Source organism: Amphiura filiformis, chromosome 17 (genome assembly GCF_039555335.1).
Source record: "Amphiura filiformis chromosome 17, Afil_fr2py, whole genome shotgun sequence".
Lineage (NCBI taxonomy): Eukaryota > Metazoa > Echinodermata > Ophiuroidea > Amphilepidida > Amphiuridae > Amphiura > Amphiura filiformis.
In genome coordinates this window covers 6,745,326-6,770,701 of record NC_092644.1, presented here as the reverse complement: position 1 = coordinate 6,770,701, position 25,376 = coordinate 6,745,326, and the positions used below count along the sequence as shown (strand labels likewise).

The 25,376-nt window shown below is 37.0% G+C and overlaps 1 protein-coding gene across 1 annotated transcript; it reads left to right on the top strand.

Moving 5' to 3' along the window:
• The first annotated feature begins 1,309 nt into the window (after nucleotides 1-1,309).
• On the top strand, nucleotides 1,310-16,732 carry LOC140136887 (plancitoxin-1-like). Its single transcript, XM_072158508.1, has 9 exons — nucleotides 1,310-1,457; nucleotides 4,681-4,884; nucleotides 5,989-6,172; nucleotides 6,932-7,004; nucleotides 9,207-9,368; nucleotides 13,296-13,493; nucleotides 14,266-14,372; nucleotides 15,618-15,746; nucleotides 16,523-16,732. The coding sequence occupies exons 2-9, from the start codon at nucleotides 4,775-4,777 to the stop codon at nucleotides 16,637-16,639; spliced, it is 1,080 nt and encodes a 359-aa protein (XP_072014609.1). The 5' UTR covers nucleotides 1,310-1,457; nucleotides 4,681-4,774; the 3' UTR covers nucleotides 16,640-16,732.
• The last annotated feature ends 8,644 nt before the right edge of the window (nucleotides 16,733-25,376 follow it).

Sequence of the window (25,376 nt, the reverse complement as noted above, 5' to 3'; positions counted from 1 at the left end):
AACATTGGGAATTTGCAAAGAAACAACATCATAAACTTCACCTCTATCACTCGAAACATCTCGCACTATTTGGAATTAGGACAGCGAGTGCGGCCTCAGAGTTAGTCTCCTACGCGGCCAGTTTGGTTACGCTCCCTCCACATGTGCAAGGAGCGTAACCAAGCTAGTTTTGTACGAGACTACGGTTTGCGATCGTGGCCGACATAAAGTCATAATCTAAAATTATGACTTTATGTCGGACCAACAGAAAATCGTCCCGTTTTACTACAAATAGGACGAATTTGACAGTTTGCTCATAGATTTAAGTTAGAACATGTGTAAGTATTACAAATATGCCAAAAAATCGGTTTTGAAAAAAATAAAGGTAAATTCTGAAAAAAGATCGTACATTATGACTTTAAGTAGGCCTACGTCACTTCGCCAGCGTGCCTATAAACGTATTCTGTTAGGGAGTAGCCTACATAACAATTACAATTTCAAACTTTGTGATTGGCAATAGGCCCCTACCGGTATGCAAAAAGTATGCATGGGTGACACCCAGGAGCGATTATAGTATTTGTTTCCTTGCTACATCATATTTTGATTGTTTCCGTTTGCCATAATTTAACACAGAATAAAAGCAAAACTCACTGAAAAATAACATTTGCTGAAAATCAACTAAGTTTAGGGAGTGTTCAGAAATACTTTGGTGGGGACAATATATTTTTCGTGTTACAAATTTTTAACCCCCTATCCCTCTTCGTGAACCCAAAACTTTGTTGACCCCCGGTCTCACAAGTTAATGGACCTAAAACTGTTATGACCCCACAAAACTATTTTGCCCCCCCCCCCAACCTGTACCATTGTACATCAAACGATAGAGGAAATAATATTATTAAATAATACTAAAACTTGTATTCATGTCAGTGTTGTGAGTCGGTAAATTACCGCTTAATTTACATGGTAATTTAATTAAAACTTCAAATAATATTGTTTTTGTTTGTCTGTTTTAGATGACAATTACAGTTTCATGCAAAAGAGTTATGCAAATACTTTAAAATGTACGTTCGGCAATCGGCACATAGGCCTACGCGTCATGGCCTACTCTGCCTGGCAAAGCTAGTCTGGTCGGAATGTGCATAATAATTATGTTTCGTTCGGTAGCCGATACAAACGGCAACTACTCTGTCCCTTGATCAAACGTCTATTATATTAACGCCCTCTAGCCAGGTCAGACCATCATTTTAATAACAATATGCTATTAACATATGAATTGGACACATGCAAATTACGAAGTGTCACATCCTGATTTAATAATCCTTGCCGATGCTCTTTGCATGGTGGTCATTCAATGCATGCATTGATATTTAGTGTCAGATTGAGATTTTACTTTGCTATTTGAGGTCATTTCTGCTCAGGTCTGCGACTCAGATGCAGTCAATGTTCACAGGCAATTGAATTGGTGATTTTGATAAATGGTGAGTCAGTCTTTCTTCTTGTCAACTTCATCAACTTGACTTTTTATATAAGCTTAACTGAAAATGCTATATAATTTCCATAAAAGTATGTAATTTTAGCCTTCAGTTTGAACACTCAGTATTCTTCACTACGATTTCCACTGACATCTCCAATACATACTTTAGGGCCGGAATGCAAAAATTAATTGCGAAAAATTTTTGAGGCCCCCTTTACAGACGTCAAAAATTTCAGGGTCTCCCCTTTATGACATGGAAATTATGGGTCAACCCCATAGAAAAGCATATAAACTCAATTTTTCTAGGAAGATTTGGGAGGGTCAAATATTTTCAGGGCCCCCCTTTTTGCATCAGGTCCCCCCTAACAAGTGTTTGTGAACAGTCCCTTATACTTTGTGCATGTTGTGTGACACTGTGAGGCTGCAGAGGGTAGGAAGGCCATGAAGTTTCGGGCTAATTATATAGTTTGCAACGCAAACTTAAAATTCAGGCAAAACAGACACATCATTTATCGGTATGACATTTTCGTATTGGTGCTGCCCTATTTAAGTTTGCACTGAAGTGCCGCCTCAGTTTGGGTGTGCCGATTTGGATCATGTGCTAATGAATTTTTATTTATTCTGGATAAATAATGGAGTATTAATTACAATTTTATTAAGCACAGGAGTTTTTTAGGCAAGAAGTACAAGAAAATGTATAATTAATAGTATGACAAACATGTACTATTTAAGCTACAGGAGCCTTGTATTTTTTAGTGCAAACTCTAATTGAAATTGTGCAATTGTGTTGCAGTAGCTTTTTCCACTTTACCCTAAATAATATCCCATACCATTGTGCAGAGCTACTACAGTATGGGTTACCTGTACAACTAATTATATACATAATTCTTGTTATCTTAGCTATGAAAAATTATCCATTTGTCAGGTCAGGCTGCATGACAGTGGTGTAGCATGATAACTTGAGCATGAGTCATGGGGGTGGGGGGGGTGGGCACCAACCATGATGGGGGGAGGACACAAGCCATTTTTCTGCAAGTTTCCTTTGGCATTTTCTCTATGGGGGCATGTGCCCTATAGCTATGATGCCATTGCTGCACGATTATCATGATTTAATATAATAAGTGCCGAGAATGGGGTGAATAGGGACGAGGGTGAATAGGGACAAAATGAGAAAAGTTTTGAAATCTCATTTTTTCACATTTGGTTAACACTTATTTTTTTAAAATTTCCACAGATTGAAAGAGCAATCAAAGAGTGTTTAGAAAATGGTTCAGCAGATGTAATAAGAATAAATTTAGGATACAGGGTGTCCAAAATAAAATTATCTAAAAAAAGTTCTAAAATACGGGGTGGTCAAAACTTTCCTGCTCCCACGGCCACTATTTTAGAAAATGAGCTGGAAATTCACCAGGACCTAGCCTGTTAGGTCCTACAACTTTCTCTAAAAGATTATTTAGTAATTCTGACAGGAATTTTTATAACAATTTTTTAAATATTTTTCAGGTAAATGTCACTTTATACGGGGTGAATAGGGACACCCTTGCCACAACCACCCTTAACCCACCACACCCTACCCTACCACCCTACCCTGTTCCACCCTTACCCCACCACCCTCATGAACCTACCCCACCACCTTACCCCTACCACCACCACCCTTAAATAACTATATCACACCCTGACCCCACTAGCCTCACTAAACCCACCATCCCCACCACCCGACCCACTACCACACCACCCTACCCAGGCTACCACCCTCATCCACCCCTAATACTATCATGCCACTACCAGAACTCACTACCCCACACCCTACCAAAGCACTCCACCATCCTACCCCACCCATCTACCCCATCACCTTATCCCGTACCCCACCACCCTATCCACTGCTCCACCAGCATCACCCTATCCACTACATCTCCCACCATGATACCTTTTCTTATACCCTACCACCCTTAGGGGCTGTGCAATAATTACCAGCCCCCCCGGGGGGGGTAAAATTTTCAAACAGCTCGCTAAAAATCGCTTGCCCCCCCCTCTCGGCCCGCCAAAAATTCTTTGCCCCCCCCCCCTTGAACATGCCAAATTTTTGGGATCCCAAATTCCAAACTTTAAATGGTATAGATGTATGTTGCGAAAAGCGCAGCAAGCAGGAAAATTTGCATATTTAAGCGCTTCTCGTACCGTTTTCCTAAGCCTTTTAAAGCATTTTATTAAAAGGCGCCATGAATGTGTGCCAAAATTGCTTGCCCCTCCTCTCGGCTTGCCAAAATTGCTTGCCCCCCCTTTCGTCTCGCCTAAAAATTTCTTGCCCCCCAATTTTACCCTCCCCCAGGGCTCATAATTATTGCACAGCCCCTTATCCCACTACCCCAACACCCTACCCTACCCACCTACTGCCCTGCCACCCAGAAACCTACTCCAACCACTCTTACCCCACCACATCTTACCCTACCTCTTCTTGTACTGACGAGCCTGATCAACGTTTTTAAGAAATCGGATTTTAAACAGTTATGGTGGTATGAATTACCCTGACATGTTTCTATTGTTTTTTAAACTCACTTGGTGTGCCTTTTCCCTCCATGCAGGAGTAAAAATGCATGTACACTCCTTCAAAGTTGTACTTTCCTCATCAAGATTAGTGTTGTCCCTATTGACCCAAGTCGGGGTCAATAGGGACACCAAACTTTTTATAAAAAAATATATACCCCCACATATATTTAATTTTTATAATGGTGGATTAAAGGCATCATGGGTGGACATAATATGCCCTCAAAAGTTTGGCTCATGGGGCTACAGGAAAAAAACTACAATCTAGAGAGTGCCAAAACTGTCCCTATTCACCCCATTCTACGGTGCTCTATGTTTTGCCAAATCTCATTAAAGTGTAGTCATCTCGTAATATGCATGCGACGACAAGCGTGTGCATTGGACCCTGTGTAAAATAATATGTGCTGGACTGTTAGTAAATTTTGTAATTTAGGGATTTTGATTCTGATTTTAGAAATAGGTCATTCTTTTCTTTTGGTTGGGCTGCTGTCACACAAGGGAAAATAGCTTTGCAAAACCAATGTGTAGTTCCCCTTCGTTGAGCTGGTTGATATGCACGCGTTTGTGCAAAGGGGACAAAGAGGACTTGTTCCCAGATGTCTGACCAAGTGAATGAAGTTATAGAGTTGAAAACTTGGAATAACACTTTCATGTTTTTGCATGTTTTTGAAAATTTGTTCCAGTCCCACGGTGCAGATCGACAAACACAAAACAAATGGTAGATGAATGACACAAATATCATATCTGACTTATTTTATAGACATCAAGTGGTAAACTATGGGTCTCCAGGCACCTGTGTATGTAGCAGCTTTGGTTTTGCTGGTATGGGGTGATGTATCATTTGCAGGACTGTCATGTATGGATAAAAGTGGTGCACCTGTAGATTGGTAAGTGAGCTAGATTACATATCATAAAAGCAAATATAAAATGTTCAAGTTTGCAGGGGAGCTTTTAATCGCTCTCCTTGAGTGCTACAGGAGAGCACTAGGAGAGCATTTTACTGTACCGGTACTCTACATGTACCGTATATTATGTGGTTATTATTGTTGCACCAAAGGTAGGCGAGCAATAAAAAGCTCTCCTCAGCTTTATTTGAGGGGATTGATGGGGAGCAATCACTCTAGCTCTCCTCAAACGGCAAAGCCTGTATTATAATTGTACACGTAGCAGTCTCAGTATAAAATTATAGACATCCCTCTCTCAAGATTGCTCGGTAGAAGAAGATGAAGCAATTGAACACTCAGTGGCATAGCTGGGGGGGGGGGAATTCCCCCACAGGATTTTGCAGGGATAAAATGGGGATGGCAAAGAGTAAAATGCTATAAAAATGACTAAAAATGGGATAAATGAGAGGGGGTGGGGGCTTGGGTCTGAGCCCTGCAATGATTTGAGTGGAGGGCAATTATTATTTTGTTTGTTAGACTCAACATACAAATCAGTTCAGTGTGTTTACCCACACCTATCCCCCTCCCCGCACTTCGCGCCTCAATGAGGCCTTCAGTCTTTAGCCCCCCACAATGTTTCAAATCTTCCTATGCCCATGAACATGGAAATGGGGTTCTGTGACCTTTTCTGCACCAGATGTTTAAAATCTTCTCCTGCATGAAACCAGGGACCATCATCATCATCATCATCAGTCAGCTGCGGATACGCGTATAAACATAGGCATAGATCCCGGGGGATGGATAAACCCCCCCCCCCCAATATTTTGCCAGGCATACAATCATCCCCCCAATATTGACGCCTGTATGTGGGTTTCAAATTAACATATTTGGCCTTTTTAGCCCCCAAGTGCAAATTTTTTCGCGCTTCGCACGAATTTAATCCATTTCCACCATATTTCAACAGTTTAGCTTCAAAATGGTAAAATTTTTCACGCATCCCCCAATGTCAAAAATAAATCTACGCCACTGCGTATAATACAATTATCACCCTGAAACCAAGCCTGAATGTGACCTAATTTTCTCAAATATCCTAAATTATTATCACAGGTTCATTGTTTACAAACTTCCCGATGACACTAGCAGTAAAATTGAGCGTGTCAAGAACGGTTCTGCGTTCCTCTACATGGATGTGAATAGCCAAGCATTTGAGATGTCAGATGTGTCGTTGGACAATGAGAACCAGGCTATTGGTTTCACGCTTCAGCAAGTGTATAGAAATTACAAAAGCCAGGTAACTAGGCAACTATAAATTGATTAACCCATGAGAACTACCTGCCGATTGGCCAAAAAGAAGTTTTCATTATCAATTGGCCCAATCAGCAATATTGTTAGAATAATTTTACCACACAAAAAAATTGGGGTGAATTATTTGCAAAGCTCCATTCTGATTGGTGATTAAATTGAAGATATCATGTAATTGACCAATCAGAGGCAATGTTAGATCGGCAGGTAGCGCTCAGGGGGTTACAAGATTGATTGATTAATTATTGATGAATCAATAAATTAATAAAATAATATCAGGTGAGCAAATCACATCAGTCCAGTTGATCAGTTGTCCAAACAAAAGTCCAGTCATTGTATTTTGGTAAACCTGTGGAAAAAGTTTGCTTAGGGATGCATTCCGCTAGAAACGTAGAGCCGGCTGGGCGCAAAAATATGTTATTTTAGTGATTTATTTTGTATGATAAAAATGCAAGCTATCTGAAATTTGAACGTCAGTAGTTCCTGTGATATGAAGTTGAGCTAGATGTGGCTACCTTTTTTTGGGAGAGGGGGTCAAGGGGCTGACTCCTGAGCTATGGTCGTTTGGAAAATACTAACTAATCATTTAACGGCTTAACAGAGTGTCATCTGAGATTTTTACTCTTGGAAAAGTTAGCACAGCAATCAATTTTTCTATGACTCCATTTCCGTCATTATCATCTTCATTATCATCGTCACCAAACATTTTTACCAGTATTTCCTGTGTATTTTTGTTTTCATTTTGAAGGACTTAGGTTATGGCATGTATAACGATGAGCATCCGGATGGTAGCGAGTCTAAAACTAAAGGGCACACTAAAGGTACATCAAACCTGGGGCACTCAACATAAATGATCATACGGGTATGCTCCCCTGGAAAGACCCATGTTTTTGGAATGCGCATGGTCCCAAAGACCCCTGAATTTTGACAAAAATAGAGCCCTGAAAGACCTTTGATTTTGATAATGTCAGCTCTAAAAGACCCTTGAATTGCTCATGTATACATCACTTTTCGGGTTTTTTTTAGGCAATTCTTAAATAGAAAGCCAAGAAAGATCCTTGATTTTGACTGTTCGCAGCTCCAAAAGAACCCATTTTACATGTTCGCACCTCTAAAGGACCCCCTTTTACCAGTACGCTATCACCTCCCAAAGACCCACCACCTCAAAACTCCAGTGGAGCATACCCACCAAAAATAATATGATGTGCCCACCCCGCAGACATCAAGGTACTGGTTTCACAAGACCCTGCAACATATCAAGATCGAGTGTCCTACCAAAACCATCACAAGTCTTCCTAATTTGGCATATAATTTTGATGTGCATGTTGACATAGAGTGGACTTAATACATGTAGCACTTTTCAATAGATTGAATATTTGGCTCATTTAAAGTCTCAAATTGAATGTTTGGCTCTAAAAAGTCTCAAGTTTTGAGACGTTTTCTTAAAATATCAAGAGCTATTTCAAGAACCACTGAACCAATACTAGGCTTGTTTGTACTCATTTTAATGCATTTTTCATGCTGATTCCAAATATGGTCATGTAAATTTACAATTCTGAAATTTTTGAATTAATTTAAAAAAAAGGACATTTGTCGCCTGCAGACAATACCCATGCAGATTGTGTACAGTTGCATGATCCTTTGTTTGTTAGATTTGCAATGGTTTTGAAACCTCGCATATGATATGCAGGGAGTCTGTGAATTCAGCCTTGAAATTGTTGATATTAATTTGCATGATTAATATGCATGATTGTTTCTATTCCTTTTCATACAAATAATTAGGAGTTGGGTTATGGTATGTATAATGATGAACACCCAGGTGGTGGGGAATCTGATACTAAAGGTCATACTAAAGGTAGGTACCCAGGCAAGGGGTGGGGGTTGGGTGTGGGAGGGGTGGGTGTAGGGTAGGGGTGTGGGTACACACTCCTTACTTGAGTGGTTGCTTTCAGGTGGAGGTTTAAAGACAAAAACAGTGATACCCTATTGAAGATGTAGTGCACAGGAGGCACAGAAGGGTCTTGAACATGTGCAAGTTAGGAAAGTCCATGGGGGTGGGGGGGGGGGCAAATATGGTAAAAATGTATATTGAGGATGCAGATTAAGTCTCTTGGTTAAGAGTTGGTCAAACAGACAATGCGGAGAAGCCTAACAAAATATTTAACAGAAACTATGATTTTTTCTAACCTCTAAGGCCTGTTTCTCAAAGCATGGCTAGTGGTCAGGTTAAGTCATTAGGCTTAAGCCTAATTAGTCCTATATACTAGTGCTTACAATTTCACATTGTACATCATCTACATGTAGAAAGGTAGATCAATAAAATGGATTCATATTGGTAGGGTTAGCCTGCTAGATTAGAAAGCCTGACCAATAGCTAAGCTTTGAGAAATCAGACCTGTGTATTATCCATCAACCATTTTGTTAACACTTTACATTGGTGTAGCATGAGTAATTTAATTGAAGTGGAGGAGCTGCAATTTTCAATGGTATTTTTTAAAATGTTCACATTGATTGGGGCACATGCACACTGCCCCTACCCCAGGACTCTATTATGCTACACCTAACTAACAAGATATTGATATCGGTCACTATAATAGTCTGTATTCCTTCATTGAGGCAGTAAATTAGACATTGTTTTTTATTGTATTTGTTAAGTAAAGATGATAAGTATATAAAATTATACATTTTCAGAAAGGAAATGACACAAGAAATCCAACTAGCATAACAGATTCCTTCAAGAATGATAATTTTTTTGATAAAATTACAAAATTTTAATTTTACTTTAGGGATGAAATCAAAACTTGACTGGCGGTTAACCGGCGGTTCCGTTCGGTTCTGTCTGGCGGTTGCTATTGTTCTAAACAATGGCAACCGGACAGTCAACCGCCAGTCAACCGCCGGTCGAGTTTTGATTTCATCCCTTACTGCCTTGAGGAAAACACACCGGCTATAGCAAGAAGGTCATTTTCATATCTTTATTTTTTTCCGGAAATATTCATAGAATTCTAATTTGTTTCTTACAGGCGTTGTAGCATTAGACTCCAGCACAGGCTTCTGGCTAGTTCATAGTACACCTAAATTCCCTAACCGTGGAAATGGCAGCTATGCATGGCCAGACAATGCTAGGAGAAATGGACAGACATTCTTGTGCATGACACTCAATTATGATCAGTTTGAAGAAGTTGGTAAGTATTTTTATGGATATTAAGGGCTCGGTCACCCCGTCACCCCCCCTCCTCCCCAGTCACGAGTGGCGTAGATTTCTTTTTGACATTGGGGGGGATGGGGTTGGAAAAAATTTCTTGAAGTATAGTGAATCCAGCACTTTTTGGCGACAGATTAAGTTTAAGATTAAGACAAATGCGTGCGAAACGAGCAAATAATTTTGCCATTTTGAAGCTAAACTGCAATTTTGCAATTTTAGGGCTAAAATGGCCAAATATAAGGTTAATTTGGTCAGAAACCCATATACAGGTCTCAACATGGGGGATGATTGTATGGACCATCCCCCTGGCAAAATATTGGGGGGGATTTATCCCCCCATCCCCCGGGATCAACGCCTATGCCAGTCACCCACCTTTGCACATTATTTTTTGTGGGACCTGAGAGCACATCAGACACACCAAATTGCATTCTGTATACGAGGAATGTCATTCTGATATCAAATAATTACCGGTATATCCACGAAAAAGGCTTATTCAAAAAATTTAAGTTGATTCCAATTTTGCATTTGCGAGTTATGCATGATTATGTGCATTACACTGCTCCATAAGCCATGTGTTGTAATTTTGTTCTGGTACACCAGAACGAATATAAATTTGATGATATTTTTGCTAAATATATTAATCTGCAAGAATTTTTTTTGTACATAATGTAGTCAGAGGTTCCAGTGGTATAACATCTCAACTTTTTTGTGAAAAGTGGGGGGATGAGGCTGTGGATCATGAAATGCCCCTTTAAAGTGTATGTAGCTGGGAGGAAAATTCAACCAACATATGAAAAGTTTGACCTTTTGTATTGAAGATATAGGCCTACATGAAGTTTCCTGAAAGCACCTAGCCATTTTTATACCAAGAAGAAATTATCATTTCCTTGGGATGTAGTAGGTGTCAAGCAGATAGGCAATTGAGCTGAGTGTGACCTTACATATATTGTCATGTCAAGAGGTATACACTCTAAAGGTGTCATATCACTGTCTAAATAATTGCACTGGACAATTATCAAATTAGCCCAACAAAATATTCATTTCATAGTTCACAAGTGTCTGACATGAATATCAATTTTGATATAAGTGAATTGATATCAGGTATTGTTGATAACAATAACAATTACTAAATCATGTGTAAATTGCAAGAGTTTTGTCCTTGTGCAAAAGTGACCCATTGAATTTTGGCTTTTATCATGAAATTACTGACCTGACTGGACCTTAGTAATCAGTTGTATTGTTAAAGAAGGCCATAATATAATACTGTACAAACACATTCATTTGATAAGCTTTGTAAATTTATTTTTATAATTTTAATAAACTAATATTTCTTGCAGGTTTCAATTATGATATGATTTGCTCGATGGGGGCCAAAGGAGTCATTTTGGAAAATTGAGTTGCTTAATTTACTGCCTTATACAACATATTTAGGCTATCATATACTGAGGACACCAAAGGTCTAGCTTACTTGGTTCTTAAAGTTAGCAACTGTTTTAAACTGTTGTGATTTGGTAGTTCACAGGATCTTGCAAACGGTAGTGAGCTTTAAATTACATTGATCATCGAGCATGTAGAAGAATTCAAATATCACAGATATACTTTTGTAAGTCATGTGGTTCTTGAGTTATATTGTAAAGAGGGCTGAAACAACAACACTTTTGTAAAACGTACATAACTCATTAACAACAATAAATCAAGCATGTTTTCAAAGTATATGATTTGTAGAATGAACTTTTGCAAAACATCAAAGTGTTATTTTTTTTTGTTTTGGCTGCTTTAACCAATGTTGTGTACCCTGAAAAGTTATGAGGTTTTGTGATTTGTATTTTCTTACATATTTTGGGTTTTTTACTCCATATTTTTGCCTTTATCTCAATTTCAAATTTCCCCCTTTGGTCCCCATGGACCAGATTATGTTACCATTGTGAAATTGCTGTGTGAATTTCTGTGTTAATGTTTCTTTGGTATACATGTTATGGGAATTAAGTGCTGTTATTTCATAATATAATACTGTTAACACACTGATATGATAAGCTTTGAAAATTTATTAATTTCTTAAGGTTTCAATTGTGTAATTGCTGTGAAATTAATTAATGTTTCTTTGGTAAACCTGTTATGTGAATGAAGTGATGTTATAACTGCCAAATCTGCATTTTCTGACCTATACTTGGCTCTACATGTATCTACATTTTAATCATCTTTTTTGTTCCATTTTTGTTGTTGCTTACTTGCTGAACTTCAATTATTTGAATATATTATACATCACATCGTCCTAACGCAGAGGTATGTCTCCAAAGTCAGTGGTATAAGCATTTAATAAACCATAAAAAACGATGTTATAACATTTCCATACAAATAGATAGTATAGATAGAATGTATTTTGACCTTTTCCACAAAATGTTAGTTTTCACTGTCATTTATGTCAATTTTAAATTTTGAACGGAACTGATTAGGCAAAACAAAGAAAATCACTATTTAATACCAGTGCTTAATGTTGCCAATGTGGTATCATGGCTGAGTTCTTTTATGTGTTGAATCGTGGCTTTCCTGGATGCCGTGTACCTACAGTGTTATATCATGTATGCGTTTGACTTACATGTATATTTTAATCACAACAATAAACCAACGAAATACAAAATATCTCGGATTTTGTCAAAAATGCAGCATATTAGGCTTAGAATTTTGTAGGTATCTATTTCATCAAAGTACATAACTCTTGAGGTAATTTAAAAGCTTAAATCCAAATCACTTTAAAAGGCTTCAATGACATGTGCAGTAGGCCTATAGTGGAACCTGAACACAAAATGCTTATAAGGCCCCATTTATTCTATAATGACCTGATCATCATTCACATACTACACACTGAGGAAGCAATAAGCAAGATAAGTTATTATTTTGTGTGTTTATCTTAGTACAGAGAAGAGTTAGAGTAGGCATATTGAAAACCTTGATATTTAAGGGGGTACTACACCCCTGCCCAATTTTGTGCATATTTTTGCATTTTTCTCAAAAATTATAGCGCATTGGTGACAAGTAAGAGGGGCAAGGACTACAACTACTGCACTGGACATTTTATTTTAGCACAAACAACAGTTGTGGAGTTACAGTCAAAAATGAGGGAAAACCAATATTTGATCAATAAATCAATAACTACTTGCTTTGAGTTGCTGACTTTTCAGTGCAGTAGTTGTAGTCCTTGCTCCTATAATATACATATCTTACTTGTCATCAGTGCGCTATAATGTTTGAGAAAAATGCCAAAATAGGCACAAAATTGGACAGGGGTGTAGTACCCCCTTATTTTGACCTAATTACTCTCTTAAATTGCCTGATTGAATATTCCATTAAAAAGATTGAATTTTCAATCTTCTGCCGTCCCAAATTAGGGGCAAATAATTTTCGACTGTATATTCAGTCGGGTGATTTGAATTATCAAACTTTTTTTTCAATCAAAATGAGTAATTCTCAATCTTTTAGTAATATAATATAAAGTTAGGAGCAAATCTTTTTCGATTGATTTTCATTGTATTTCAATCGTTTACTATCCCGAATTAGGGACAAATCCTTTTCAGTTAAAAAAAAGATTGAAAATATTCACTCTAAAAATAAAAATGTTTGAAATCTCGTTCCAAACATATGCAACACATACCATTTGGCAGTACATTAGGAGTAACACATGATTGCATAGTGAAATCAGTCTACAAAAAGAGTTAGGGTCAAACCAAAAACCATTTCAATCTATTTTTCAATCGACTGATTCCTATCATCAATCGTTAAACGATTGAAATTCAATTGGCCAGTTTAAGAGAGTAGCAAAGTCATTTCAAGGGGCACTCAATGTTTTAAAACACAAAAATAATTACAAAGAACTGCCGGTTAATATCACATGTATTGTTTTTCTAATTAGGTAAACAATTACGCTATACATACCCCTCTACTTATGATATGAAGATGCCAGAGACATTAACCTCAGGTCTACCTAGTCTAGTGGATGGTCTGAATAACAAACATGTCACACAGGAACCATGGAATAGAACTACTGTCCTCAAAACTAAAGGTGGCCAACAGTTTTTGAGTTTTGCAAAGTTTACCAAGTTCTATGCAGGTAATAAAATTTATATAATTTTATTTAAAGTTGATGTTCATCTGACTGAGCTGCCTTGCCTGGCGGGAGTAATACTCATTTGTCCGGGGGTGGGGGGGGGGGGTCTCCAGCCATATGGTTAGCCAATTAAGGGATTCTCTTTTAAGGGTTCTTATGTTTTTAGTCCGTTTTTTTGGTTTTGTTTTGCAGTAGTTCAGTCCCTCCTCCAAGGGGGTTGCAGGCCTTGCCGTTTGAGGCGAGCAATCGCTTTCGCTCACCACGGCTCACCCAAACTCGATTTCTAGTGAGCGATTTTCCACTCACCATAGACACTACATATCACTCACTGCGAATCTCCCAAAGTCAGCCAACTCAGCATTTAATAAATTCTGTGCCCCCTTCAAGCAGAGAAAGTTACACATTTTGGCAAGCTTTGCTCGCATTTCAACATAAATACCATTTTAAGACCGAAGCTCTACATGATTGTACCCAAATGACATATTTGTTCAAATTTGACCAGTCGCCTAGCTTCATGCTAGCGAGTAATTAATAACCACTTGCCTTTAAAATCTAGACGGCAAGGCCTTGGGTTGGTGCTATCTGCCCAACAGGCTGGGTTGCTCAGTTCCCAAATATATTCCAAAATGTTTGCTGGTATCAAAATATATTTTGTGAACTACAGTGAAGGGAGTTAAGGGTTGAGAATATCCATACATGTATTGTAGACCTACACGTACTATTGACTTATTACAAGCAATACTAATTGTAAATGAAATGTAATGCTTGTACCTAGATCTTTACTCGTCATGGGTGGCACCATATCTGGGTAGTGACCTGTACACAGAAACTTGGCAGGATGGAGCTGGCAAACTTCCTTCTTGCTGTAATATGACTTACAAGGTTTGTACAAAGATGTAATTGACCCTCTCCATGTGGGTGTCGTCTGCAAGTTTTCATTTTTTTAATTAAAAGATTTCAGAATTGTAAATTTTCATGACCATATTTGGAATCAGCATGAAAAATGCATTAAAATGAGTACAAACAAGCCTAGTATTGGTTCAGTGATTCTAGAGGTGATTTTGAGAAAATACCTTAAAACTTTGACTTTTTATGGGCAGCAGGGAAAGCATTAAAGACAGAACAATCAGGCAAAATTTCGTTTTGTTGGAGAGATCTTTCTTCAAAGGCTATTGGGCAGTATACCCCTATTGGGTATCTGGGCAGTGACCTGTACACAGAAACTTGGCAGGATGGAGCTGGCAAACTTCCTTCTTGCTGTAATATGACTTACAAGGTTTGTACAAAGACATAATTAACCCTCTCCATGCGGATGTCAACTGCAAGTTTCAATAGTTTTTTAATTAAAAATTTTCAGAATTGTAAATATTCTTGACCTATGGTCAGCACAGAAACCATTAAAGAAAGAACAATAAGTGAAATTTTGTTTTGTTGGAGCGATCTTTCTTCAAAGGCTATACCATCAAATAAATAAGACACACATCCTCATCAGAACATCTTAGGACTTCTTCTGAGGAGGATGTGTGTCACACATCGAAAATTCAAGGTTAGTGAATTTTGGTGCTGAAAGTCAGTTTAAACTTCTTGAAATTAAAATGAAATGAGATTAGAAAACGTTTTTGCTTTGGGAAGTGAAAGGACCCAAGGGAAGTGATCCAAAAACTCATCAGTTGGTTTTGAACAGGCCACATCAAAATAAAAATTTGTTTCACATCCCACCTTTTTGAAATAGTGAGGAGGGAGGTGTTTTGTGTTGCTGAATTGACAAAATATAGCAGTTATCATGTAAAATTAACATTGCTAGCAGTTTTCAGCATCTGCTAGGAAAACGATGAGGCCTTTTTGACCCCTTAGAGTTCCACAAAAACACTTGCAACTGTTCATGCTGACTAATAAACTTGTTTATCTGCATTAACATTTTACAAAAGTGAAAAACTTAATATTGAATATGAAAATTGAAAAAAAAAAAAAAAAAGATATTGACTGATTCCAGAAAGCGAGGAGGGAGGTGGACATGAAACAAATTTTTTTTTTTACTTGGCCTAAGCAACAGATCACATTCCCACAGTGAATGAAACTAAAAGTCAACTATGATTTAACTATAGTTTTTATTATATTTTACAACAGGTTCTCAATGTCAAAGAATCTAGTATATCATCTATGGCTATCAAGGAAACCAAAGACCATTCCAAGTGGGCTGTTACGACCAATTCTCCCAACATCAAATGGGCGTGTGTTGGTGGAATTAATAGACAGGTAATTTTCTTTGCATGTACAAAACAAATATTAACCCTCTGAGCACTACCTGCCGATCTAACATTGCCTCTGATTGGCCAATTACATGATATCTTCACTTTAATCACCAATCAGAATGGAGCTTTGCAAATAATTCACCCCAATTTTTTGTGTGGAGAAATTATTCTAACAATGTTGCTGATTGGTCCAATTGATAATTGTAAATTCTTTTTGGCCAATCAGCAGGTAGTTTTCATGGGGTTAAGCAGGTGCATTTTATTGTTTGAAAAGTTCCTGCTCCATCGAAACCAATGGTTAAGAAAAAATTGGGCAACTTTTTGATTATTTGACCCACGATTTAGCAGTCAAATTTTTTTGCAACCCTGGATATACAATCAAACAATAGGCATGAAACCAGACAAAGATTTTGTTTTTCAAGCGATTTTTGGAAAGTTAGAAGGGAAAAAGAATTCAGTAGCACACTTATGTTTGTTCCAAAAAAATAACAAAATTAGGATTATGATGAATTTTAGTGATCTGGTTTTAACAAATCACTGATTTGCCCCTTGAAGTATTACCTTGGTCATGTTGTTAGGGACAGCTTCAAAACTCGACTGCCAGTTGACCAGTGGTTGAACCATATTCCATTTTTTAGAACAATAGAAACCAGCTCCAACCGGATGGAACCGGCAGGCAACCAGCAGTTGAGTTTTGAAGCCGACCCTTATTATTTATTTGGGCACAATGCTAAATAATACTATTTCATTTAATGTGATACAATTTTGCTTTGATTCCAGGAGCACCAGAGTGAGCGAGGTGGCGGAACTGTTTGTGTGAATCTGCCTAATGTGTGGAACGCATTCCATTCTGCTGTAACTGATTGGGAAAGATGCAATAACAATCCATATGAGTAGTACAACTCGCTAAAGACAATTCATCATCTGCAACACATGCTGTTGTATCTCAAAAGGCTGCCTTGTGTGAATTTCATTATCATTGTTGTATTTCATAATTTCAGCATACTTCTTTCTTTTATGAATGGACATGAGATTTTAATATTGTGATTTGTAAAGTGTGCCAAGGCTTGTGGATCAACGTCTAGGCATTGTGCCTGTGTGTAGCGCACTATAAATCACTGCGCTTTTTCTATAATACCTCAAAATAAATATATGAAGTTATATTTTGCAGTGTCTCTCATTACAATTGATACAAAAATAACAAAAGGGAGCTTCTTGGGATATGACAGTATGTGATGCAGACGACGAATAAAGTCGTATTAAGGATTGCAATTTTCATGGTAAAAAAAGTAGTATGTTTAATGTACATTGGATAAGGGGCTTGTCATTTTCTTCGGAAAGGGGATCATAAATATACTGTGGATCATAAATATCAAAAATACAGGGGGTCATAATTTTTCTACACCCAAAATAAGGGGTCATAAAATTAGGGGCTGTGCAATAATTATGAGCCCTGGGGAGGGTAAAATTGGGGGGGCAACACATTTTTGGTGAGCCAAAAGGGGGGGCAAGCAATTTTGGCAAGCTGAGAGGGGGGGAAACAATTTTGGCACACATTCATGGGGCGCTTTTTAATAAAACGCTCTAAAAGGCTTAGGAAAACGGCACGGAAACGCTTAAATATGCAATTTTCATGCTTGCTGCGCCGCAACATACATCTAAAGCATTTAAGGTTTGTAAATTGGGATCCCAAAATTTGGCATGTTCAAGGGGGCAAAGATTTTTGGCGGGCCGAGGGGGGGCTCATAATTATTGCACAGCCCCTTATCAAAAAATCTTTCCACTTACAACCAAAATTTCCTGGCACTCAATGCACACAGATTCATTGCACTATATGTAATCATATTTTTAACACGCTACCCGAGCCGCCAAATAAGAAATACATTTCTTGACCTTTGGGGAATAACTTGTTTTGAATTTGAATGTGCATGTGGGGGGTCATAAAAATATTCAACCTGAGAGGGGGGGTGATATAAAAATTGCAACCCACAATAGGGTTGGAGGTCATAAAAATTGACCATGGTTATATACCTATATTCATGGCCTCCCTTCCAAAGAAAATGACAGCCCCTAATGTAGGGTTATTTGAATTATTTATATTTAATAAGTAGTAAATGTGTATGTTTGTTTGTGTGTGAGGGAGTGATTACCTCAAGTGATGCCAACAATGAAACTACTATCCAGTCATGAGTGTACCATGATGTGTGGACGGTCCAAGGTGCAGTGTACAACAAACAGGGGCGTAGTCAGCTTTTTTGGTCGGGGAGGGGGCAAAAAAAATACAGTTGCATCAAACAATACATAGAGACTGTATTTCTTCGAGCTTCCAAAAAAGGCTATATTTGGTTGATGTGCGTGCGCAAAAAAATTGGTATTTTACCAGGGCTGTCAACTCTCACGCATTGGCAGTGAGTCTCACGCAAGGGTCACCTTCTCACGGTCTCACGCCAAGGTAATATAATCTCACTCCTAGGTAGTAAATCTCACGCAAAATGTTGGAAAATTAGTAAAATCAAAATTTGTGTATTTTATACTATTTTGGCCCATGATTGGGCTGAATTTTGGTAGAACAGGGGCTCCTTGCCCCTTTTCTTTTCCTTTGCCCTCCTGATTTTCTCTTTCATTTTTTGTCAGAGGGGCACTTTTTTCTTTCATTTTTTCTGCCCCCCTGTAAAAAATATCTTGTTTTTATAGTTTCATCTGACTGAAAAGATGTAAAGATGCATTTGGGGTATTATCTGAAATATCTAGAAATTGCTTCTTGCCAAATATAGGTATAAAAAGTTCTCATTTAGATAAGTCCAAGTTAAAGATCTTCATTTGGAAAATCCTATGTTCTCGTTCGCCAGTCTTTACAAGTAGGAGTATGTTTGTGAGTGTGTGTTTGGGCAATTGCAATTTATTAAAATGCAATAATAGATCAGGGCGGACAGGCCCGTATGCAGGGGGGTTGCAGGGGTGTGATGCACCCCCTCCCCCCAATTTGAAAAAGTATACAAAACGTCCCAAAATTTCAGAATGTGCGTGATGAGCAAAAAAAAAAATCAAGATTTTTACGCTTTTATTTGACAAAAAGGTCCAAATTTTGGGAAGAAAGTCCACTTTTCACAAAATAGCCCCCCCAGAAAAAAATCCACTTTTTCAAAATCAGCACCCCCCCAATGAAATCCTGTGTACGGGCCTGGGGGCAGAGCCAGCTATACTTTGTTCAACTTACAAATGGCATGAATCATAACATCATAGATCAATATGGAATGGTTTGGTGCAGTATAGTTAGTTGCGCTTTACATAATGTGCGACTCTTATATGAATTTTTACGAGCGCAAGTTGGAACTTATTGTATGACAAGGCACACAGTGTCAACACCCTGTATTATAAATATTTTTTCCATACAGCTCAATACTCCGCTGAAATCAATATTTTATTAATGACATCAGATAAAGAAAGTTTCCATATGCATTGTGTTATAGGACGTGCACCAGGAACTTAACTAAATGGGCTAAATGCATTCCTTTATACCTATAAAGTATAATTGTCATTCTCAAAATTAAATATATCTCAATTTTTACATTGGATTTCCACAGCAAGCTGCAAGGCCCCGCTAATTAGTGTACTGCTTTTCGAGTGAGTGTACTGGAAACAAAACCTTGGTTTTACCTGAAAACAAATTTTTTACTTGTAATAGAAACATCATATGGGGTACTAGAGCATGCACAAATTGTAATAATGTGTAGAATATAGAAACGCTGTGGTATCTCATATGATAGTCATGGTATGCTTAGCCTGAGTCGGTCGGCCTATCTCGAACAAAATCGCGATGCGTAGCTGTTAAAAAAACGAGAGGATTCGCTGTACTATCACGGCAATTTTTAACACGAAGATATAGGGATGATGACGATGTGTGGCAGTAACAAAAACCACATAATTGTTGTCATTTATAAGTTGAGCAAAAGTGTAGGTAGGAGTAAGGGAGCAAAAGGTCATTTATTATTTGTCCTTGGAATTTTGATCACTCATCTACATCTTTTGCCGCTCTTAACCGCTGTCGTCTTCTGGCTATGGCTTGTTACCGAAACAATACATAGATGATGGTTTTTGTTGTTGCTTTAATTGTCATTACATTTCACTACCTGGAGAGAACTGATCAAAAATTGAATTCCCTCCCGAGGTTCGTATGATGTGTCAATGAGTTGACCAGATCACAAGGATGTCATTATAGCTAGAGGCAGTATTTAACACAAATGGGTCAATGAGTTACATAAAAATGACCTTGTGTAGTTTTTAGTTCCCAGGAAGTGAGTTTTGCCTGAGGCAATTTGTGGTTAAATGTTGATCCCTCGCTACAAGAGTTATTACCGTCAATTTGGTTGAAAAAGGAGGTGAGACATGATCAAATCTCTCCAGGTAACAAAACGTAATATGACACAATCTGGTCCATGGGGGCCAAAGGCGGCAAGTTTGAAATTGAGATAAAGGCAAAAATATGGAGTAAAAACAATAAATATATATGAGAAAATGACATTGCAAAACTTTAGAACCAAGTAAGCTAGACCTTAAGTGTTTTCAGTATGATAGCCTAATGTTTGTATAAGGTAATAATTATAGTAACTCAATTGTCAAAAATGCCTCCTTTGGCCTCTATGGACCAGATCATGTCACAATTTTAATATTTTTTATTTTCCCTATGTGACATCACAGTCCATGATGATTTGTACTCAGTGGCGGCGCTACGGGGTGGGAGGGGGGCAAAATCCCCCAGTCAGAACTCTTGCCCCTTGTTTTCCCCCAGTAAAAACTCAAAATTACAAAAATTTTCACTTTTTGAAGCAACTTGCCCCAAATTGGTTGATTTTGCCCCCCCCCTGAAATTTACTTTGCCCGCCCAATGCCCCCAAAAAATAATTCCTGGCGCCGCCACAGTTTGTACTCAATTCAGTCACAGCTCATTAGTAAATTATTATAAATCACAACTCAAGTTAATGATACACTGAAATTGAAGCTGTTTGGAAACTGCTGCTAGACTTAAGCGCTTCAGACTCGAGTATTAGACGTATAATATTGTATGTACAATATGTACGTTATTTTATCTATTTATTTAGTTTCCAGTAATGTTTAATCTAATGTTTGATGACTAAAAAATCGATAATATGTTACATACAATATCTAGCAGAAATATATTATCGATTTTATGTCATCAAACATTCGTTAGAACTTAAACATTACTGGAAATAGAATGGCAATAGATTAAATAACGTACATATTGTACATACAATATTGTACGTACAATAAAAAGTCTGTATACTGCTTTATACTGAAAACTGAAACCAATTGATATGTAGCCTTGTATGTAGGAATGTAACACTATTTTAGAAGTTTTGCAATTCACATAAAATTGGTTTCATTTAAGTTAATTTTTTGTAATGCACATTTACAGGGTGGTGCTGAAATTGTATATATTTGAATATTCGAAGCCATAATTGTTATCAGAAATCTAATATTTATCCAAAAATCTTTCACATTGTTTCCACAATCAAACCCGTTTCAAAATTATTCATTCACATATAATATAAATATTTATATTTTCAAGAAACACTGACAATTCCATGGTTTCACTTCACATGTAAATGTTGAAGATTGTGCATTTTGACTATAACTTCCTGATACTGTCAGGAAAGTATATATTATAAGTTGATATGATATAATATGATCCGCACAGGTCAATGTTGGCAATTTTGAATTCGGGTGGCACAAATGATAGGGGCTAAAACCCGAGCATTGGAAGAGTATCCCCCTGGCTACGGGCATGCAACCATGGTAAATATAAATCACACTTGCTGAATTTGACCAGATTGTATTTTATAACATGTCACAAACAATATAAGCATATCTTACTGAAAATGGAAAGGGACTATTGAAAGTCAAAAGGGACTATTTGTGACGTGTCATGTCAAAAGGAGACACTTTTGGGCAGGTTATGAATTTTGAGGTTATTTCATATCTTAAATAAAGAGATATTTTGCTCCACAACGCCGTTTTCCCCAATGAAATCGGACATTCCTAAGAGAAGATATTGAGTTCGGAAGTTATGGTATTAAAAAATTGGAAATTGAGATATCGGCCTTTAAAAATATTATTGACAATGTTGAAAGTAGGAATTAACTTGAAAAATGTTTCAAAAAATACAAGATACCAGTTATATTCCGGTCTGAAACTTTGAGACAATATTTTTAACATTAATAACATCCCAAATTCGCAACAAACCCAAATTGTGCAAAAATCACCCACCGGCAGATTTTTGGCCATTTCTCCATTTACGATCCGGCCCAAAAGTGTCTCCTTTTGACATGACACGTCACATTTATTGAACTATACAATATACATAGTCGTCTGTTTTGAAATATCAGTTTTCAAACACTTAAAGGAGGATTTCGTGATTACAGCATTGTCTTTTTATGACATGTTGCAGTAGATATCCACGAAAAAAACTTATTCCCAAAATTTTACTTTATTCAGATTTTGCGTTTGCGAGTTATGCATGATTATGTGTATTACACTGCTCCATAGGCCACTGTTGTAATTTTGTTCTGGTATACCAGAACGAAATTCAAATTTGACAATATTTTTGCTAAACAAATAAATCTGCAAGAAATTTTTGGTACATAAACTTTATGTAGCCAGAGGTTTCCAGTGGTATAAAAATCTCAACTTTTTTTGAGAAAAGTGGGGGGATGAGGCTGTGGATCACAAAATGCTCTTTTAAGTGTTTGTAATGTTAACTGTTCAACATTTTTCATGTTTACTAGTACACAGTATTAGATATTTTCTTGGTGTCAGAATTGATACAGCATAGCTGTTTTGTGCTGTTTTTTTATTAGTGTTGAAAAGGTAATTTGTTGTCTGTTTTTGTATATTTGTAAGATGTTTTTTTACTTGGCAGTACACAGTACTTATGTAACATTATATAAGTGAATTTTAAATTGTAATTTTACTTTTGTAAAGCCTTAATGAATGGGGTAATTCAAATCATCAAAGTGTTGGAGCTCTGGAATTAAAACCTTTGAATATATACTGCGCCAATAAAGTATCCTTACACCTGGAAAAATGATCACAATTTCCAAACTGAACAATATTGGGATAAATTTGTTTTTTTAATAGATGCACTATCTAATCCTGCACATTATGACACCACATTGAATCCAATGTGACTTCAAGAAGCAAAGTTACAAGCATTTGATTAGACGAAGGTCCAGTTTTAAAAGTGACATGGCCTATTCAAAACTCCACAGAATGGACATCTGGTTTGAGAGTGGTGAATGGCTAATTTATGCATTTGGCTTTAATTTAAAACAAAAGAACTAACAAATAAAGTGAAAGTTATGAAAAGTACAGAGAATTAAAAACTGAAATAAAAACTGCTTTAAATAATGCTTCATTGAAGAAACTGTTGTCTCTGTGTTGCGCTTGTTGGAATCATTTTGCGCCTTGTATAGGCCAGTTTGTCACTTTTAAAATTGGACATTCGCTCTATTCAATTGCTTGTAACTTTTTTCTTGAGGTCACATTGATTCAATGTGGTGTCATAATGTGCAGGATTAGATAGTGCATCTATTAAAAAACAAATTAACCCCAATATTGTTCAGTTTTGAAATTGTGATTATTTTTCCAAGTGTAAGGATACTTTATTGGTGCAGTATATATGGGCAAGTTGGTTACCATTTCAAGTTCTTTGGTAAGGATCAAGTATTGTGACCATGTCCCATAATTTCACACTGACTTCGCTACCAGATGATCTCAATGTGAAATAAGTTTGATTTCAGTCTAAATAATTTTGCTAAAAATGCAAATTAACAAAACATCTTTCCACTTTGCTGCATAATTTCCTCTATTTTTGATATCATGAACCTAAACAGGAATTTTTTTTTTAAATAAGAAAAAATATGGAAACAAAAAGTTCTACTTTGTTTATATTTTGATTATATGTATAATTGGCATAGAGGTGATAGACAATAAAGATTTTTGCAATTAAAGACAATTATAGAAATTTTGTGTATTTTTTAATGTGATGATATATGTTTTTCTACCAAATTCAGTAGTCAATTATCATTACTAGTATGTTTAGTTGAAGCATAAGTGCACCTTTCAGTAGTTATAGATGCATGGACCCTACCAGATCTAACAAAAGGTGGCCTTTCTTTGTGAACATGCTATAATGTGCCCCATAAGACCTCAAATCTGGGAAGAAAATGCACTTTGAGCTCACTTTATTATTAAATGAAAATAATTCAAGGGGTGTGAAAGGGCTCGGTTGCCCACCTTTGAACAGTACTTTTGTGGGACCTGAGAGCACATCAGACACACCAAATTGCATTCTGAATATGATAAATGTCCTGATGATATCAAGTAATTTGAATTTTTTGAAATTTGCAATATCATTAATACAAATTTTATGGCAAATTATTAAAAAAAATGACATTTTTGACATTCATCAGTCCTCAAAGTAAAAAACTTGAATCTTGCAGAAGATTAAAGAAACAAAATGAGATGGGCAGGTCACTTATCAAGAACTGAGGATAACAGGTGGACGAAGAGACTTACAGAATGGCAGGAAGACAAAAAAGATGTTGGAGAGATGACATCACCGCCTTTATGAGTACAGCAGCTTGGGCATTAGCAGCTAGGAACAGAAGGAGATGGAAAATGCTGGAGGAGGGCTTCACACAGCAGTGGGTGAAACAGCCTGATGAATGAGTGAGTGAGTGAAAGTAAACTTTATAAATGCAATGATATGTACTTAAAAGTGGGGCTATAATACACTTAGCTTTTTTTTGACCTTTCATATTGAAGATATAAATGAAATTTCACAAAATACCTAAAATGTTTAGGTCTTATTTTCCATATTACCTGAGTATTTGTTACAGGAGCACATGTTTAATGTTACGCTTGCGTTATCTTAAAACGGCATGGCAGCACTTCTATTAACCCTAATGCTATCATTTTTGGCTATGGAATGTAATTTTATTCAGACATTTGATGAAATTTAGGTGTGCATGTGCATTGAAGCTGGGGGGGTTGGGGGGGGGGCCTTATAGACAGTTGTCACTTGCTCATAAAATTCTGTAGGGTGCTTATTACGGGACAAGCACTAATTAGTTCTAATATGTGACCAGCTCCAACAAAACCCGGAACAAGTTGCCAGACATGTTTTTGAGTTACAGGCCTTTAAAGATGACATTCCCATAAAAAATGAAATTTTGGAATTATCAATTTCATGGTATTTGATCAATAAATAACAGTTGAACAATGATAATCCCTATTCAATCCTGCATAAGGCAGGAAACAAATTGGCCCATTACTCGGAATAGCAATTTGGCAAAAGTATCAAGGTATCATTTACAAAATCATCCATATCTTGAAATATTTATATAATTTTGATATCATATAAAGCTTATTGTCTAGTGCTTAAATTTTTATTCAAATCATGAAATGTCAAAAATGCGACTTGTTCCTGGTTTTATCAGAGCGGGTTACATATGGTAATAAGCTATTTGAACCTATTGAAACCAAAACCCCTACATATATTTTATATGTGACATAGTTCCTGTTTCTTGACAAACATTAGCTTGTGATATTACAA